Raw genomic sequence first — 21,262 nt, forward strand, 5'->3', positions numbered from 1 at the left:
CCCATGTGCAAAGAGTAAGCTCCACACTGGGGAAATAATTCCTTCCCGACTCCACATACGGCAATCAGACTAGTTCCCTGGATCAACGCCCTATCAAGGAATCTAGTGTATATACCCTGTAACATTATACTTTTCCAGAAATGTATCCAGTGCCCTCTTAAATGTAAGTAATGAATCACTCATTACAACATCATACGGCAGAGAGTTCCATAGTCTCACTGCTCTTACAGTAAAGAACCCGCGTCTGTTATTATGCCTAAACCTTCTTTCCTCCAGACGTAGAGGATGCCCCCTTGTCCCGGTCTCAGGTCTATGATTAAAAAGATCATCAGAAAGGTCTTTGTACTGTCCCCTCATATATTTATACATTAACCCCTTACCGACCTCCCCGGTACTATAAGGGTATGTGCACACGATGCAGATTTAGTGCAGAACTGCACTGTGATGTACAGTACAATGTAAATCAATGTGAAACAAAAAAAAGCTGTGCACATGGTGCAGAAAAATCCAGGCAGAAACGCTGCAGATTTCAAAGAGGTGCATGTCACTTTTTTTGTGCAGTTCTGCAGCGTTTCTGTACCCTCCATTATAGAAATCCACAGTGGTAAAATCTGCACAAAAACTGCACAACAAAAAGCGCTCGAAAAACGCACCTGCGGATTCTGCCAGGAGATGCAGATTTAGTGCAGAAGATTCTGTGGCACATTTCCTACGTGTGCACATCGCCTTCCTGCCGGGTCCCCTGCTGTGATGTGGGCTCCGGGGGTCGGCCTGAACAGCTGCCATGTGCCCGCAATAACGATGTGTGGAATCGCGATTCACCCGCCGCTATTAACTAGTTAAATGCCGCTGTCAAATGCTGATCAGGGGTCAGCGATGCGTCAGGATAGTAACCATAGACCTCTAACCTTGAGACCTCTATGGTTACTGATGCCGGCCTGCTGTGAGCGCCCCCTGTGGTCAGCGCTCAGCAATGCAGGAATTCAGCTACATAGGAGCAATCTGAGGATCAGCCTATGCCAGCTTCTAGCCTCCCATGTGTGATACTGTCTGCTGAGCCGTGTATCTAATCCTGTCCTGTGTGATACTGTCTGCTGAGCCGTGTATCTAATCCTATCCTGTGTGATACTGACTGCTGAGCCGTGTATCTAATCCTATCCTGTGTGATACTGACTGCTGAGCCGTGTATCTAATCCCCTCCTGTGTGATACTGACTGCTGAGCCGTGTATCTAATCCTATCCTGTGTGATACTGTCTGCTGAGCCGTGTATCTAATCCTATCCTGTGTGATACTGACTGCTGAGTCGTGTATCTAATCCCCTCCTGTGTGATACTGTCTGCTGAGCTGTGTATCTAATCCTCTCCTGTGTGATACTGACTGCTGAGTCGTGTATCTAATCCCCTCCTGTGTGATACTGTCTGCTGAGCTGTGTATCTAATCCTATCCTGTGTGATACTGTCTGCTGAGCCGTGTATCTAATCCTGTCCTGTGTGATACTGTCTGCTGAGCCGTGTATCTAATCCTCTCCTGTGTGATACTGACTGCTGAGTCGTGTATCTAATCCCCTCCTGTGTGATACTGTCTGCTGAGCTGTGTATCTAATCCTCTCCTGTGTGATACTGACTGCTGAGTCGTGTATCTAATCCCCTCCTGTGTGATACTGTCTGCTGAGCTGTGTATCTAATCCTATCCTGTGTGATACTGTCTGCTGAGCCGTGTATCTAATCCTATCCTGTGTGATACTGACTGCTGAGCCGTGTATCTAATCCTATCCTGTGTGATACTGACTGCTGAGCCGTGTATCTAATCCTCTCCTGTGTGATACTGACTGCTGAGCCGTGTATCTAATCCCCTCCTGTGTGATACTGACTGCTGAGCCGTGTATCTAATCCTATCCTGTGTGATACTGTCTGCTGAGCCGTGTATCTAATCCTATCCTGTGTGATACTGACTGCTGAGTCGTGTATCTAATCCCCTCCTGTGTGATACTGTCTGCTGAGCTGTGTATCTAATCCTCTCCTGTGTGATACTGACTGCTGAGTCGTGTATCTAATCCCCTCCTGTGTGATACTGTCTGCTGAGCTGTGTATCTAATCCTATCCTGTGTGATACTGTCTGCTGAGCCGTGTATCTAATCCTATCCTGTGTTATACTGACTGCTGAGCCGTGTATCTAATCCTATCCTGTGTGATACTGTCTGCTGAGCCGTGTATCTAATCCTATCCTGTGTGATACTGTCTGCTGAGCCGTGTATCTAATCCTATCCTGTGTGATACTGTCTGCTGAGCCGTGTATCTAATCCTCTCCTGTGTGATACTGTCTGCTGAGCTGTGTATCTAATCCTATCCTGTGTGATACTGTCTGCTGAGCCGTGTATCTAATCCTATCCTGTGTGATACTGTCTGCTGAGCCGTGTATCTAATCCTATCCTGTGTGATACTGTCTGCTGAGCTGTGTATCTAATCCTATCCTGTGTGATACTGTCTGCTGAGCCGTGTATCTAATCCTATCCTGTGTGATACTGTCTGCTGAGCCGTGTATCTAATCCTATCCTGTGTGATACTGTCTGCTGAGCCGTGTATCTAATCCTATCCTGTGTGATACTGTCTGCTGAGCTGTGTATCTAATCCTATCCTGTGTGATACTGTCTGCTGAGCCGTGTATCTAATCCTATCCTGTGTGATACTGTCTGCTGAGCCGTGTATCTAATCCTATCCTGTGTGATACTGTCTGCTGAGCCGTGTATCTAATCCTATCCTGTGTGATACTGTCTGCTGAGCTGTGTATCTAATCCTATCCTGTGTGATACTGTCTGCTGAGCCGTGTATCTAATCCTATCCTGTGTGATACTGTCTGCTGAGCCGTGTATCTAATCCTATCCTGTGTGATACTGTCTGCTGAGCTGTGTATCTAATCCTATCCTGTGTGATACTGTCTGCTGAGCTGTGTATCTAATCCTATCCTGTGTGATACTGTCTGCTGAGCCGTGTATCTAATCCTCTCCTGTGTGATACTGACTGCTGAGCCGTGTATCTAATCCTATCCTGTGTGATACTGACTGCTGAGCCGTGTATATCTAATCCTATCCTGTGTGATACTGACTGCTGAGCCGTGTATCTAATCCTCTCCTGTGTGATACTGACTGCTGAGCCGTGTATCTAATCCTCTCCTGTGTGATACTGTCTGCTGAGCCGTGTATCTAATCCTTTCCTGTGTGATACTGTCTGCTGAGCCGTGTATCTAATCCCTTCCTGTGTGATACTGACTGCTGAGCTGTGTATCTAATCCTATCCTGTGTGATACTGACTGCTGAGCCGTGTATCTAATCCTATCCTGTGTGATACTGTCTGCTGAGCTGTGTATCTAATCCTATCCTGTGTGATACTGACTGCTGAGCCGTATATCTAATCCTATCCTGTGTGATACTGACTGCTGAGCCGTGTATCTAATCCTATCCTGTGTGATACTGTCTGCTGAGCCGTGTATCTAATCCTATCCTGTGTGATACTGTCTGCTGAGCCGTGTATCTAATCCTATCCTGTGTGATACTGTCTGCTGAGCTGTGTATCTAATCCTATCCTGTGATACTGTCTGCAGAGCTGTGTATCTAATCCCCTTCTGTGTGATACTGACTGCTGAGCTGTGTATCTAATCCTCTCCTGTGTGATACTGACTGCTGAGTCGTGTATCTAATCCCCTCCTGTGTGATACTGACTGCTGAGCTGTGTATCTAATCCTATCCTGTGTGATACTGACTGCTGAGCCGTGTATCTAATCCTCTCCTGTGTGATACTGACTGCTGAGCTGTGTATCTAATCCCCTCCTGTGTGATACTGACTGCTGAGCCGTGTATCTAATCCTCTCCTGTGTGATACTGTCTGCTGAGCCGTGTATCTAATCCTTTCCTGTGTGATACTGTCTGCTGAGCCGTGTATCTAATCCCTTCCTGTGTGATACTGACTGCTGAGCTGTGTATCTAATCCTATCCTGTGTGATACTGACTGCTGAGCCGTGTATCTAATCCTATCCTGTGTGATACTGTCTGCTGAGCTGTGTATCTAATCCTATCCTGTGTGATACTGACTGCTGAGCCGTATATCTAATCCTATCCTGTGTGATACTGACTGCTGAGCCGTGTATCTAATCCTATCCTGTGTGATACTGTCTGCTGAGCCGTGTATCTAATCCTATCCTGTGTGATACTGTCTGCTGAGCCGTGTATCTAATCCTATCCTGTGTGATACTGTCTGCTGAGCTGTGTATCTAATCCTATCCTGTGATACTGTCTGCAGAGCTGTGTATCTAATCCCCTTCTGTGTGATACTGACTGCTGAGCTGTGTATCTAATCCTCTCCTGTGTGATACTGACTGCTGAGTCGTGTATCTAATCCCCTCCTGTGTGATACTGACTGCTGAGCTGTGTATCTAATCCTATCCTGTGTGATACTGACTGCTGAGCCGTGTATCTAATCCTCTCCTGTGTGATACTGTCTGCTGAGCCATGTATCTAATCCTATCCTGTGTGATACTGACTGCTGAGCTGTGTATCTAATCCCCTCCTGTGTGATACTGACTGCTGAGCCGTGTATCTAATCCTCTCCTGTGTGATACTGACTGCTGAGCCGTGTATCTAATCCTCTCCTGTGTGATACTGTCTGCTGAGCCATGTATCTAATCCTATCCTGTGTGATACTGACTGCTGAGCCATGTATCTAATCCTCTCCTGTGTGATACTGTCTGCTGAGCCATGTATCTAATCCTATCCTGTGTGATACTGACTGCTGAGCCATGTATCTAATCCTCTCCTGTGTGATACTGTCTGCTGAGCCATGTATCTAATCCTACCATGTGTGATACTGACTGCTGAGCCGTGTATCTAATTCTCTCCTGTGTGATACTGACTGCTGAGCCGTGTATCTAATCCTCTCCTGTGTGATACTGACTGCTGAGCTGTGTATCTAATCCTGCCATGTGTGATACTGTCTCATGAGCCGTGTATCTAATCAACCCTAAGGCCGGCGTCACACTTGCGAGTTTTACGGACGTAAGAGCGCAGAAACTACGTGCGTAAAACTCGCAAAAAATACGGCACAATTATTCTCTATGCCCCTGCTCCTATCTGCCGTATTTTACTGATCACTATTATACAGTCTTCTACGGCCGTACAAAATCGCAGCATGCTGCGTTTGTCACCGTACTGCGCACGAAATACGCCAATGAAAGTCTATGGAAGCGTGAAAAATACGGATTACACACGGACCAGCAGTGTGACTTGCGAGAAATACGCAGCGCTGTTAGAGAGAAAAGCCGGTAATTCAGTGTGGTGTACAGTAAAATCACACTGACAGCTTACAGTAGAATAGGTAGAATAAATGTGTACACATAGAATAGGTATATATATATATATGTCATTAGACACATATATGTATATATATTAATATTTCATCCAGCGCTATACAGCTTGAAAGCCGATAATTCAATTACCGGCTTTTTCTTTCTCCTTCCTAAAACCCGACAGGATATGAGACCTGGTTACATACAGTAAACCATGTCTTCTCTCCATTTTTTTTGCAGATTCCACATTACTAATGTCAGTAGTGTGTATCTGCAAAATTTGGCCGTTCTAGCTCTTAAAATAAAGGGTTAAATGGCGGAAAAAATTGGCGTGGGCTCCCGCGCAATTTTCTCCGCCAGAGTGGTAAAGCCAGTGACTGAGGGCAGATATTAATAGCCTGGAGAGGGTCCATGGTTATTGGCCCCCCCCTGGCTAAAAATATCTGCCCCCAGCCACCCCAGAAAAGGCACATCTGGAAGATGCGCCTATCCTGGCACTTGGCCACTCTCTTCCCATTCCCGTGTAGCGGTGGGATATGGGGTAATGAAGGGTTAATGTCACCTTGCTATTGTAAGGTGACATTAAGCCTAATTAATAATGGAGAGGCGTCAATTATGACACCTATCCATTATTAATCCAATTGTAGTAAAGGGTTAAAAAACACAAACACATTATTTAAAATTATTTTAATGAAATAAAAACAATGGTTGTTGGAGTATTTTATTCTACGCCCAATCCAGTCACTGAAGACCCTCGTTCTGTAAGCTCCCAGGCTTTCTAGGAAAGTTCCCACGATCTATGAACATCCAGCAGAGGGCGCCTCACCGCAAATGAAGCTAAATATAGCTCATTGATCTATATTTAGACTCATTCCCCGGGGTTTTGCAGGGAGTAGCATTGCATTAGCAAAGCTCCTTGCTGCAAAATGTTTTAACCCCTTCAGAAGGATTTACATCGTTGGACGTTACAGATCTGCGGAGGGTAAGTATATTGTTGGTTTATTATGTTTTTTCTTTCACAGAACGAGGGTCTTCAGTGACTGGATTGGGTGTAGAATAAAATACTCCAACAACCATTGTTTTTATTTCATTAAAATAATTTTAAATAATGTGTGTGTGTTTTTTTAACCCTTTACTACAATTGGATTAATAATGGATAGGTGTCATAATTGACGCCTCTCCATTATTAATTAGGCTTAATGTCACCTTACAATAGCAAGGTGGCATTAACCCTTCATTACCCCATATCCCACCGCTACACGGGAATGGGAAGAGAGTGGCCAAGTGCCAGAATAGGCGCATCTTCCAGATGTGCCTTTTCTGGGGTGGCTGGGGGCAGATGTTTTTAGCCAGGGGGGGGGGGGGGCAATAACCGTGGACCCTCTCCAGGCTATTAATATCTGCCCTCAGTCACTGGCTTTACTACTCTGGCGGAGAAAATTGCGCGGGAACCCACGCCAATTTTTTCCGCCATTTAACCCTTTATTTTAAGAGCTAGAACGGCCAAATTTTGCACATACACACTACTAACATTAGTAGTGTGGAATCTGCCAAAAAAAATGGAGAGAAGACATGGTTTACTGTATGTAATCATGTCTCATATCATGTCGGGTTTTAGGAAGGAGAAAGAAAAAGCCGGTAATTGAATTACCGGCTTTCAAGCTATATAGCGATGGAATAAATAGTAATATATATACATATATGTGTCTACTGACATTATATATATATATATATATATATATATATATATATATATATATATATATATATATATATATGACAGTATATATATATATATATTTTTTTCTTTTTGGGACACATGGATCATTTCTATGGCGGTATGTTGGTTTTGCAAGCCTGCGAGAAAACCACGCAGTACGGATGCCATACGGATTACATACGGAGGATGCCATGCGCAAAAAACGCTGACACACCCTGCCTACGAAGGAGCTACGGACCACTATTTTCGGGACATTTCAGCGTATTACGGCCGTAATATACGGACCGTATTTTCATACGCTGAGTGTGAAGCCGGCCTAAGATGTATAACTATGCGCTTAATTGTAAAACTCTGGGCAAAACCGTCAATGAAAAAGACCTGGCTGTATGGGTGGATGACAAACTCATATTCAGTGGCCAGTGTCAGGCAGCTGCTACAAAGGCAAATATTAAAGTAAAATTATGTTCTCCTCATGAGCATCTATGCCTCTTTTAATGCATCCCATTATTTTATTTGCCTTTGTAGCAGCTGCCTGACACTGGCCGCTAAATATGAGTTTGTCATCCACCCATACACCCAGGTCTTTTTCATTGACGGTTTTGCCCAGAGTTTTACAATTAAGCGCATAGTTATACATCTTAGGGTTGATTAGATACACGGCTCATGAGACAGTATCACACAGGAGAGGATTGGATACACAGCTCAGCAGTCAGTATCACACAGGAGAGGATTAGATACACGGCTCATGACAGTATCACACAGGAGAGGATTAGATACACAGCTCATGAGACAGTATCACACAGGAGAGGATTAGATACACGGCTCATGAGACAGTATCACACAGGAGAGGATTAGATACACGGCTCATGAGACAGTATCACACAGGAGAGGATTAGATACATAGCTCAGCAGACAGTATCACACATGGTACGATTAGATACACGGCTCAGCAGTCAGTATCACACAGGAGAGGATTAGATACACAGCTCAGCAGACAGTATCACACAGGAGAGGATTAGATACACGGCTCAGCAGACAGTATCACACAGGAGAGGATTAGATACATAGCTCAGCAGACAGTATCACACATGGTACGATTAGATACACGGCTCAGCAGTCAGTATCACACAGGAGAGGATTAGATACACGGCTCAGCAGTCAGTATCACACAGGATAGGATTAGATACACGACTCAGCAGTCAGTATCACACATGGTACGATTAGATACACATTTCAGCAGTCAGTATCACACAGGATAGGATTAGATACACAGCTCTGCAGACAGTATCACATAGGATAGGATTAGATACACATTTCAGCAGTCAGTATCACACAGGATAGGATTAGATACTCAGTTCAGCAGACAGTATCACACAGGAGAGGATTAGATACACGGCTCAGCAGACAGTATCACACAGGATAGGATTAGATACACAGCTCTGCAGACAGTATCACATAGGATAGGATTAGATACATAGCTCTGCAGAAAGTATCACATAGGATAGGATTAGATACACAGCTCAGCAGTAAGTATCACACATGGTAGGATTAGATACACAGCTCAGCAGACAGTATCACACAGGATAGGATTAGATACACGGCTCAGCAGTCAGTATCACACAGGATAGGATAGCAGACAGTATCACACAGGAAAGGATTAGATACACGGCTCAGCAGTCAGTATCACACAGGATAGGATTAGATACACAGCTCAGCAGACAGTATCACACAGGAAAGGATTAGATACACGGCTCAGCAGTCAGTATCACACAGGAGAGGATTAGATACACAGCTCAGCAGACAGTATCACACAGGAGAGGATTAGATACACAGCTCTGCAGACAGTATCACACAGGATAGGATTAGATACACAGCTCTGCAGACAGTATCACACAGGATAGGATTAGATACACAGCTCTGCAGACATTATCACACAGGATAGGATTAGATACACAGCTCTGCAGACAGTAACACACAGGATAGGATTAGATACACGGCTCAGCAGTCAGTATCACACAGGAGAGGATTAGATACATAGCTCAGCAGACAGTATCACACATGGTACGATTAGATACACGGCTCAGCAGTCAGTATCACACAGGAGAGGATTAGATACACAGCTCAGCAGTCAGTATCACACATGGTAGGATTAGATACACAGCTCAGCAGTCAGTATCACACAGGAGAGGATTAGATTCACGGCTCAGCAGACAGTATCACACAGGATAGGATTAGATACTCAGTTCAGCAGACAGTATCACACAGGATAGGATTAGATACACGGCTCAGCAGACAGTATCACACAGGATAGGATTAGATACACATTTCAGCAGTCAGTATCACACAGGATAGGATTAGATACTCAGTTCAGCAGACAGTATCACACAGGAGAGGATTAGATACACGGCTCAGCAGTCAGTATCACACAGGATAGGATTAGATACACGACTCAGCAGTCAGTATCACACATGGTACGATTAGATACACATTTCAGCAGTCAGTATCACACAGGATAGGATTAGATACACAGCTCTGCAGACAGTATCACATAGGATAGGATTAGATACATAGCTCTGCAGAAAGTATCACATAGGATAGGATTAGATACACATTTCAGCAGTCAGTATCACACAGGATAGGATTAGATACTCAGTTCAGCAGACAGTATCACACAGGATAGGATTAGATACACGGCTCAGCAGACAGTATCACACAGGATAGGATTAGATACACATTTCAGCAGTCAGTATCACACAGGATAGGATTAGATACTCAGTTCAGCAGACAGTATCACACAGGAGAGGATTAGATACACGGCTCAGCAGACAGTATCACACAGGAGAGGATTAGATACATAGCTCTGCAGAAAGTATCACATAGGATAGGATTAGATACACAGCTCAGCAGTCAGTATCACACATGGTAGGATTAGATACACAGCTCAGCAGACAGTATCACACAGGATAGGATTAGATACACGGCTCAGCAGTCAGTATCACACAGGAGAGGATTAGATACACAGCTCAGCAGTAAGTATCACACATGGTAGGATTAGATACACAGCTCAGCAGACAGTATCGCACAGGATAGGATTAGATACACGGCTCAGCAGTCAGTATCACACAGGAGAGGATTAGATACACAGCTCAGCAGTCAGTATTACACATGAGAGAATTAGATACACGGCTCAGCAGTCAGTATCACCCAGGATAGGATTAGATACACAGCTCAGTAGTCAGTATCACAGAGGATAGGATTAGATACACGGCTCAGCAGTCAGTATCACACAGGATAGGATTAGATACACAGCTCAGCAGACAGTATCACACAGGAAAGGATTAGATACACGGCTCAGCAGTCAGTATCACACAGGATAGGATTAGATACACAGCTCAGCAGACAGTATCACACAGGAAAGGATTAGATACACGGCTCAGCAGTCAGTATCACACAGGAGAGGATTAGATACACGGCTCAGCAGACAGTATCACACAGGAGAGGATTAGATACACGGCTCAGCAGACTGTATCACACAGGAGAGGATTAGATACACAGCTCTGCAGACAGTATCACACAGGAGAGGATTAGATACACAGCTCAGCAGTCAGTATCACACAGGATAGGATTAGATTCACAGCTCTGCAGACAGTATCACACAGGATAGGATTAGATACACAGCTCTGCAGACAGTATCACACAGGATAGGATTAGATACACAGCTCTGCAGACAGTATCACAGGATAGGATTAGATACACGGCTCAGCAGACAGTATCACACAGGATAGGATTAGATTCACAGCTCTGCAGACAGTATCACACAGGATAGGATTAGATACACAGCTCTGCAGACAGTATCACACAGGATAGGATTAGATACACAGCTCAGCAGACAGTATCACAGGATAGGATTAGATACACGGCTCAGCAGACAGTATCACACAGGATAGGATTAGATACACATTTCAGCAGTCAGTATCACACAGGATAGGATTAGATACTCAGTTCAGCAGACAGTATCACACAGGAGAGGATTAGATACACGGCTCAGCAGACAGTATCACACAGGAGAGGATTAGATACATGGCTCTGCAGAAAGTATCACATAGGATAGGATTAGATACACGGCTCAGCAGTAAGTATCACACATGGTAGGATTAGATACACAGCTCAGCAGACAGTATCACACAGGATAGGATTAGATACACGGCTCAGCAGTCAGTATCACACAGGAGAGGATTAGATACACAGCTCAGCAGTCAGTATTACACATGAGAGGATTAGATACACGGCTCAGCAGTCAGTATCACCCAGGATAGGATTAGATACACAGCTCAGTAGTCAGTATCACAGAGGATAGGATTAGATACACGGCTCAGCAGTCAGTATCACACAGGATAGGATTAGATACACAGCTCAGCAGACAGTATCACACAGGATAGGATTAGATACACAGCTCAGCAGACAGTATCACACAGGAAAGGATTAGATACACGGCTCAGCAGTCAGTATCACACAGGATAGGATTAGATACACAGCTCAGCAGACAGTATCACACAGGAAAGGATTAGATACACGGCTCAGCAGTCAGTATCACACAGGAGAGGATTAGATACACAGCTCAGCAGACAGTATCACACAGGAGAGGATTAGATACACAGCTCTGCAGACAGTATCACACAGGATAGGATTAGATTCACAGCTCTGCAGACAGTATCACACAGGATAGGATTAGATACACAGCTCTGCAGACAGTATCACACAGGATAGGATTAGATACACGGCTCTGCAGACAGTAACACACAGGATAGGATTAGATACACGGCTCAGCAGTCAGTATCACACAGGATAGGATTAGATTCACGGCTCAGCAGTCAGTATCACACAGGATAGGATTAGATACACGGCTCAGCAGACAGTATCACACAGGATAGGATTAGATACACGGCTCTGCAGACAGTATCACACAGGAGAGGATTAGATACACGGCTCAGCAGACAGTAACACACAGGATAGGATTAGATACACGGCTCAGCAGTCAGTATCACACAGGACAGGATTAGATACACAGCTCAGCAGTCAGTATCACACAGGAGAGGATTAGATACACTGCTCAGCAGTCAGTATCACACAGGAGAGGATTAGATACACGGCTCAGCAGACAGTAACACACAGGATAGGATTAGATACACGGCTCTGCAGACAGTATCACACAGGATAGGATTAGATACACGGCTCTGCAGACAGTATCACACAGGATAGGATTAGATACACGGCTCAGCAGACAGTATCACACAGGATAGGATTAGATACACAGCTCTGCAGACAGTATCACACAGGATAGGATTAGATACACGGCTCAGCAGACTGTATCACTGTCATGAACTGGGTGTGTTTGCTTGCCCCCAGTTCGTCAGGGAATTTATTATATCCCACTGTCCAGTTCCAGTTTGGAACTTGCAGCTCTCTGGCGCCCCCCTTACCCTCAGGTCAGTCAGGGAACTACACCTAGGATAAGTAGTCTCCAGCAGGGCCGCCTTGCCTTGTCCTGGCTATTGGGCACACTGCAGTGAGGGCGATATAACTATTCCCAGTCTCAGGCAGGACATACACTTATAAATCTCTGTCCGTCACTGCCAGAGTCTCCCAAAATCCCAGAACACTTGGCTGCCACCAGCTCCTAGTTCTTATGATTAATACCGGGTCAGGAGCCAACCCAGTCAGCGTTGACTTAGTCGGAGGACGTGGCGGTACGTTTAGAGCAAGGGAACAAAGCTAGTAAACTTTTATAGATTGTACTCTAAAAAGAAATAGGCAGTGTTTGCAAAAGTATAAAAAGATGTTACAAAATGAGACAATTACAATATGTACAACAATGACAAAATAAAGAGATTAAAAGATGAACTTACAGATCTTAGTTACTGGTACGCCATGTGGATTGGGGGAGGGGTTCCCAATTGCAGAGATCCAGTCCCCAGCATGGATGGTATATGCGGTCCTCCTCAGGTCTGAACACAGTCTAAATGAGCCTGCTATTCTTAGACCTGCTTCTGGGTGGGCGGAGCTATGGAGTGTACTCCCCTTTTCAGAAATTACTGAAACCTTATGAAAGCCATAACTCTGCCTGCGTAGGATGACACAGGACTATCATAGGTTTGCTTACGAGTTTTCCTTTCAGTTAAGACTTAACATGCCGTGGCTGGCTGGCTCGGTTGGATTGAAATCTGTTTCTTGGCTCCTGCTAGACACAAAAGTTTCAAAACAAACCAGTGGGTAGCTACCCCGATGTAAATGCCAAAAATGTAGGATTCCTGCTTCTATGAGTATTCTGCTCCATTATATGTGATCTGAGATACACAAAGACATTGGATTGCCGTGTTCCTCTGTGGTACATTAGGGTCAATGAGGCTTACATCATATTTCATGACACCTCCCCCTTTTGGACTGCGCTACGGAGGCAGGACCTTTTGGTACTCCTCCATGCGCACCTCGGCAGGCTCGCCCCGCCGGGACAACCTGGTTGCATTGCCATGCTCGTTGCCCTTTTTTTGTTTGACTGTAAAGTCGTCATGCTGGAGGGCAAGGCTCCAGCGTAGCAACCTTCCGTTGGTACCAGACACGGTGTGCAGCCAGCTCAGGGGTTGTAGTCGGTTACCACAATGAAGGTGCGACCGTACAGGTAGGGCTGCAAACGTTGAAGGGCCCAGACCATGGCCAGGCACTCCTTCTCTATGGTGGAGTAGGCCACTTCCCTCGGCAGAAGCTTCCGGCTCAGGTACAACATGGGGTGCTCATTTTTCCCTGAGTCCACCTGGCTGAGCATAGCACTGAGGCTAAATTTGTTGGCGTCAGTCTGTACAAAGAACATCCAAATGCTGTCGACTGCTTTTAGCACCGGAGCTCTGTTCAGGGCTACTTTCACAGCCCGGAAGGCCACCTCACAGCTGTCTGTTTAGTCGACTGTTTGGGATAGCTTCTTCCTGGTGAGGTCCGTCATAGGTTTTGCCAGGCTACTATAGTCTTGTACAAAGCGCCTATAGTACCCTACAGTGCCCAGGAAAGAAACCACCTGCTTCTTGGTCCTGGGGGTGGGCCAGGACGTGATTGCATCCACTTTCCCAGGCTGTGGCCTTAAATAGAACCCCCGCCTACCCAGGTTGTGGACCTCGCTCATACTCATCTGGCATGTTCCCGGCTGGATGGTCAGGCCTGCTTGGTGAATTCGCCTGAGCACCTCCTGGAGATGCTGCAGGTGTTTCTTCCAGGAGAGACTGAAGACGGTAATGTCATCCAGGTACGCCACAGCGTACTTCTCAAGTCCCTGAAGCAGGTGGTTGACCATCCGCTGGAAAGTGACAGGGGCATTCTTCATGCCAAATGGCATGACCGTTGACTCATACAGTCCGAAGGGTGTGATAAAGGCGGACTTCTCCTGCGGCTCGGGGCTTAGGGGAATCTGCCAGTTTCCCCTACTCAGATCTATTATGGAAAAATGTTTTGCACCAGCTAACCGCTCAAGCAGCTCCTCGATACGCGGCATTGGGTGCGCATCTGAGGCTGTGATGGCGTTGAGCCCCCTGTAGTCCACGCAGAACCGGGAGGTCCGGTCCTTCTTTGGCACGAGGACTACAAGTGAGGCCCACGCGCTTTTGGACCGTTGAATCACCCCCAGCTGTAACATCTCATTGACCTCCTAGCTCATAACCTGCTGCACCTCGTCAGAGATCTGATAGGGTGTCTGCCATAGTGGGGCGTGATTCCCGGTGTCCACCTCGTCAACCGCTAACTGAGTCCTTTCAGGTCGGTTGGAGAACATGACCCGGAATGGTTCCAGTGTGGTCCGCAGCTGCGACCGCTGGGGTTCGGTTCACAAGGCGCTTACGTCCACGTCCTTGATGGACCCGCCGGCCTTGGCTTGGGCCAGCATGTCCAGGATGGGGGTCTTCATCCCCATCTTCGGGCAGGTTGCAGACCGTTAGGACGCAGGCGTCCCGTTCGTGATGAGCCTTCATCATATTGACGAGGAAAGCTTTGCGCCTACCCCGGGCGTGGTCGAGAGTGACCACGTAGGTGACTGGGTTAAGCTGTTTGTGTACGACGTACGCGCCTTCCCAGGCTGCCTGAAGCTTATCCTTTGGTACAGGGACCAGTACCCACACCTTCTGACCCACATGGTAGGTCCGCTCCCGGGAGTTCTGGTCGTACCAGTGCTTCTTGTCAGCTTGAGAGTGTGTCATGTTGTTATGCACCAACTGCGTCAAGGTCTGCATCTTGTCACTGAAGCGCATGATATGCTCCACGGTGGACACTTCTGAAAGGTTTGGCTCTTCTTCCCAGGATTCCCTTACCAACCCAAGGGGTCTCCGGACTTGCCTGCCGTACAGGAGCTCGAAAGGAGAGAACCCCGTCGAGGCCTGCAGAACCTCTCGGTAAGCGAACAGCAGGTGTGGGAGGTACTGTTCCCAGTCGCGCCCTTGGGTCTCAACCAGCATGCGTAGCATCTGTTTGAGGGTACCGTTGAAGCGTTCACACAAGCCATTGGTCTGTGGGTGATACGCACTCGATACCAGGTGCTTCACCTGCATTCTCTTACAGAGAGCCTCCATTAGGCGAGACATGAATTGGGTCCCTTGATCAGTAAGCATTTCCCTAGGAAATCCTACCCGTGAAAAGATGGCCAACAGGGTATCCGCCATCTTATTTGCCCTAGTTGACGACAGAGCTACTGCCTCTGGGTACCGGGTAAAGTAGTCTACCAAAGTAAGGATATATCGCTTTCCAGAGCTGCAGGGGACGGCCAGCGGGCCCACAATGTCCACCGCGATCCTCTGGAAAGGCTCCTCTATCACTGGCAACGGGATCAGGGGAGCCTTAAGAGCAGGCCTCGCCTTCCCCACTCTTTGACAGGTGACACAGGAGCGGCAGTAGTTTGACACATCTGTCCCCATCTTAGGCCAATAGAAGTGTTGAGACAGCCGGGCGTTAGTCTTGCTGATCCCCAAGTGTCCAGTGAGCAGGATCTCTTGGGCAACCCCTGAATTGGTATGGAACAACCAGCTGTCTTTTCCTCAACCACTTCTTTTGGGATTTACTGGGAACTGTCTCCCAGTATAACCTCCCTCATTTCCAGAACACACTCTCCTCCTCAGTCACGGAGGTGGGCGTCTCGGCGAGATGTCTCAAAGTCTCTAGGCTCGCATCTGTGCGCAGAGCGGCCTGAAACTCCTGGCTGGGGGAAGCCAGAAGCGACGGCAGGGTCCCTTCCCCACGGAAACCCTCTGGGACCTGCTCTGGGTCCATTTCCGGTTCAGTAACCCTTGTGACTAAGGAGGGTCCGGAAGGCAGAAAGTTATCTGCATTCCGGGCACTCTGACTGCAGGTGACAGCAGCTTCACAGACCCATCAGCCGGCGCTGCTATGGGCTCTACCTCCCCATCCTTCCCCAACACCTCGGGGGCAGTGCTACTTATGGGCCAGTTACCTTCCTCTGTGGCACTGGTCAGTTGCACGGCATCATCTTCCTCACGGTTCCCATGCATCTCCCCATTTCCCTTAGCACCGTCGCTTGCTCCTGTTAGGGGTTCCTCAGCCATTTCACCCCACAGAGTGACGTGGCTGAGCACCTCTGCACCTGTAGACACATCATCATTAGGAGATAAATGGTTAGCAGGTAAAACATTCACATTTACATCATCCTCATCATCATTACGCATTAAAGCATTGTCAGGTAAATCACTCGCAAGCAATGCATGCCATTTCACAGCATTAGCATCACCCTTAGTATCAGATTGAGTGGGGGGGTCAGGGACATAATCGGCAGACATTCTCCCCAAATCAGTCCCCAAAATGTCGGAGGGCAAGTTTTCAGACCACCCCGCTCCCGACACCTCAATCTATAAAAACCCGGGCCATCGCCAAGGGTCAGCGGATGCCCCCAATCCCGGTGACAGGTAGAGTTTTCCCTGGAATGATCTCTTCAGGGGCCGTCAGTTCGGGTCGGATGATGGTTTGTTGAGGCCTCTAGTGACATGGCCCCCCACGGTAACGTGCTGCACATTGTCACACACCCTCACAACCGCCCCACCTACCAAAAGAACTGCTGCATTAGGCCCTGGGGCCTTGGCTGGGGGTTCTTCTGCTTTTCTGGACAGGTTGCGCTGATATGGCCAGTACTATTGCAGGAAAAACACTTGTGAGGGTTGGATGTAGGTCTGGTGTTGTTGGCAAAGGGGACAGGGCCTCCGGTTAGTCGGCTGGCAGGGGCACTGGGGCTGGTTGATGGCTTACCCCCTCTCCAGCGGTGACTGGCTTCCGCACATCAGGTTTACTGTTGGCCTCATAGGTGTCGGCGATCTGCTGAGTGAGGAGAATTACACAGGTAGATTGAAGGGGGCTGAACGGTTGATGAAGCTGCCGTGTGTGTACTTTACACAGACCTAATGGGGGCAGAGGGACACAGGATTACAAGCAGGCTTGTGCCAGTGAATGCAGTGGAAAGTTCCGGAAGTGTAATTGGGACAACCTGACATTCTTCATATTTCCTGACATGCAGTAAGACCCCCCAACACCTTTATATACTGTATGAGCCTCACATAGCCCCCTATATACAGTATGAGCCCCCACATAGCCTCCTATATACAGTGTGAGGCCCCCACATAGCCTCCTGTGTACAGTGTGAGGCTCCCACATAGCCTCCTGCGTACAGTGTGAGGCTCCCACATAGCCTCCTGCGTACAGTGTGAGGCCCCCACATAGCCTCCTATGTACAGTGTGAGGCCCCCACATAGCCTATATACAGTATGAGGCCCCCACATAGCCTCCTGTGTACGGTGTGAGGCTCCCACATAGCCTCCTGTGTACAGTGTGAGGCTCCCACATAGCCTCCTATATACAGTGTGAGGCTCCGACATAGCCTATATACAGTGTGAGGCCCCCACATAGCCTCCTGTGTACAGTGTGAGCCCCCCACATAGCCTCCTGTGTACAGTGTGAGGCTCCCACATAGCCTCCTGTGTACAGTGTGAGCCCCCCACATAGCCTCCTGTGTACAGTGTGAGCCCCCCACATAGCCTCCTATATACAGTATGTTCTTGCTACAACCTCCTATACACAGTATGAGCCCCACATAATCTCATGTATATAGTATGATCCCCCACGTAGCCTCTTGTGTACAGTGTGAGGCCCCCACGTAGCCTCCTATATACAGTGTGAGGCTCCCACATAGCCTATATACAGTGTGAGGCCCCCACATAGCCTCCTGTGTACAGTGTGAGCCCCCCACATAGCCTCCTGTGTACAGTGTGAGGCTCCCACATAGCCTCCTGTGTACAGTGTGAGCCCCCCACATAGCCTCCTATATACAGTATGTTCTTGCTACAACCTCCTATACACAGTATGAGCCCCACATAATCTCATGTATATAGTATGATCCCCCACGTAGCCTCTTGTGTACAGTGTGAGGCCCCCACATGAAAAATAAACAAAACCTACACTGATCTTACTCCCGTTACCCCTGCCGCACTGCTCCGGTCTCCGATGCACTGACTCCGCACAGCAGGCGCCATGTAGTGACGTCATCGCATCTGCTGTTTCAGTTGCACTGATTGGTGGAAGAAAGAGCTGGCGGCTCCATCCTCCTCCAATGTGTTCACCGCTGATTGTATCCTGAGCTGCAGATAGTGGTGATATCATTACGCAGGCTGTGGAGGGGATGGTGAGGCCCGTGGGCCACTGTCTTCAGGCCTTTCGCTGTTTCTTCCCGTGGGCTGCACTGGAACAACCAGAGGGTCGGATGTGTGCCGAACGTTTCCCAGTTTTGCTTTAGATGTTTCTGCCTTTCCTTAGGGTTAGCTGCTGTCAGACATTTTGGATGCCATCTTACAACTGGGATATCAAGAGGATTGATAGTCCGAAATTGGACACTGTCGATCCTTAACTCCCCCGACAATCATCTGTGCGGGGCCCCTATACACATCAGTTGGCCGCACCCATCGTTATCAGCTGGATCAGCTGCCATCATTCTGTTTATCGTGTCTTTAGTTCTATTTTTGAGTAAGGCTTATTTATACGGGCCGATAATCTGGTAACACTCACTTTCTGATAATTGTGCCTTGTAAACAAGACCGTAATCAAACGCTTCTTCTGGTGTATAATTTTCAAGCTTTTCTAATCATCCTCTTTCTCAGCAGCACATTGCCCCACCTCGTATAACTTGGATGTGTTGCCGAGAACAGTGGTAATGATGATATCGGTGATCAGGCCATTACATTGCGTCTGATCATGATGTATAATCTTACCAGTAGTATCTTTAGCTCATACATATACCAGTGTCACTGTGTCTGGCCTTGAAGGAACAATGTAGCCTGGCACAGAAGTCGTTAAACGATTGTCCGCAGCAGGGCATACCCCGCACACAAGAATTTTGTAAATATCCATGTAAACCAGGAAGAGAGCGGGGTGGCCCTGCGCTCTTCTTTTTGCTCCTGATCGTCTTTGCTCCTTTTCTCTTCTTTTCACTCCTGATCGTCTTTGCTCCTTTTCGCTTCTCTTCGCTGCTGATTGTCTTCGCTCCTTTTCTCTTCTCTTCGCTCCTGATTGTCTTCGCTCCTTTTCTCTTCTCTTCGCTCCTGATCGTCTTCGCTCCTTTTCTCTTCTCTTCGCTCCTGATCGTCTTCGCTCCTTTTCTCTTCTCTTCGCTCCTGATTGTCTTCGCTCCTTTTCTCTTCGCTCCTGATCCTCTTCGATCCTTTTCTCTTCGGTACTTTTCTCTTTGGTCCTGATCGTCTCTGCTCTTTTTCTCTTCTCTTCGCTCCTGATTGTCTTCGCTCCTTTTCTCTTTTCTTCGCTCCTTATTGTCTTCGCTCCTTTTCTCTTCTCTTCGCTCCTGATAGTCTTCACTCCTTTTCTCTCCTCTTCGCTCCTGATAGTCTTCGCTTCTTTTCTCTTCACAGACCTAGTAACTGGTTCCTGGTGTCCGATGTGCTGAAGAGGCTGAAGTTATCCTCCCGGATTTTCCAGGCGCGATATCCTAACTTTGAAATTGTCAGCATGCAAAAGAAAGAGTTCACGCGACAGGTGTTCACCAGCCAGATCTTGACACCCACCGAGGGCACTGATTACTGGCCGCAGGACTGTGGAGAAATGGTAGAGCTGGTGAAATACGGGCCAGAACTGGCTAAGCTCCTGGGCTCCGCTGTGGAATTTCAGAGTGTCGACAGCTGACAGATGAGGAGAAGTCACGTGCAAGACCATTCAGCTGCGTCACAGGCAATAACCGAGAGCAAGAAAAGTCGGCTCCTGCAGCGCCCGCAGCGGTGATTGCCATGGCTGGCTGTGCTCTTATTTCCCGTCTATCTGCCATGGACCATCTATTCTATGCTTCTACCGTGGGGATGAGATTATACGCACAGGGTTGGAGGATGGACGCCGGGAACTCCTAGATCACCTCCATCTGAAATGTTTGGCTACGTTCAGACATCTGTGAGTAATGCACTGGTTCATCTAACGACACAATGGATGACCTGAAGGGTAGACAATCATAGAGCCAAGGAGAATCCTTCAACTTTTCTTTCCAATCAGTCCCTTTATGAAATATATACTATAAAACCGGTGATGGTGATATTGAGGATCATGGGAGCAGGGCTGAGCAGACTCGAGCCGCATATCCTGCAGGAACGTGGCCCACTGGCTCCAAGCATTGTGCGCGCCTACTGATAACATGTCACATGGGGAGGCTGTTGGGACGATCTGGGACTCACACTGACGGTGACGACCGCTGGTCGTGGTCGCGCTCTTCAGTCCATGCCAGCACCACTAGATGCTTCAGTCCATGGCGAAACCATAGACCGCATGGCTAGAGACCGGGGAGGAGGAAATGTGTGTGATTGTCCTCAGGGCTCCTCTTCCCGCTTCATCCAACGCTTCGTACTTTTTATAGTAAATGCTAATTTTAAAAGAAAAAATGAAATTTGGAGTGAAAGTAAAAAAGAAGAAAAAAATTACAAAAAAAGTGTGTGAGTGTTCGCTTCCTGGAAAGGAAAAGTAAAACTAAAGTCACGAGAGCCCCTCCTGTGCGGTGGGGCGCCGGCCGCGTGTCGCGCCGTCAAACACGCGCCACTTTAACTTGTTTTGAACTGAGATTTTTCTTTTTATTGTAAATGGTACAGTTTTATTGTACGGGTGCTAAAAAAACAAAAATACAACTAAAAAAC

At 47.4% G+C, this 21,262-nt stretch overlaps 1 protein-coding gene across 1 annotated transcript in view; it reads left to right on the plus strand.

Annotated features, from left to right (window-relative positions):
* The window catches only part of BCORL1 (BCL6 corepressor like 1), a 191,251-nt gene extending 170,219 nt beyond the window's left edge, over positions 1-21,032 (plus strand). Inside the window, exon 14 of the mRNA XM_069746077.1 lies at positions 20,003-21,032. Within this exon, the coding sequence (XP_069602178.1) occupies positions 20,003-20,273 (271 nt within the window). The 3' untranslated portion in view covers positions 20,274-21,032. The remainder of the gene's footprint in view (positions 1-20,002) is intronic.
* Positions 21,033-21,262: the final 230 nt, after the last annotated feature.

Source organism: Ranitomeya imitator, chromosome 2 (genome assembly GCF_032444005.1).
Source record: "Ranitomeya imitator isolate aRanImi1 chromosome 2, aRanImi1.pri, whole genome shotgun sequence".
Lineage (NCBI taxonomy): Eukaryota > Metazoa > Chordata > Amphibia > Anura > Dendrobatidae > Ranitomeya > Ranitomeya imitator.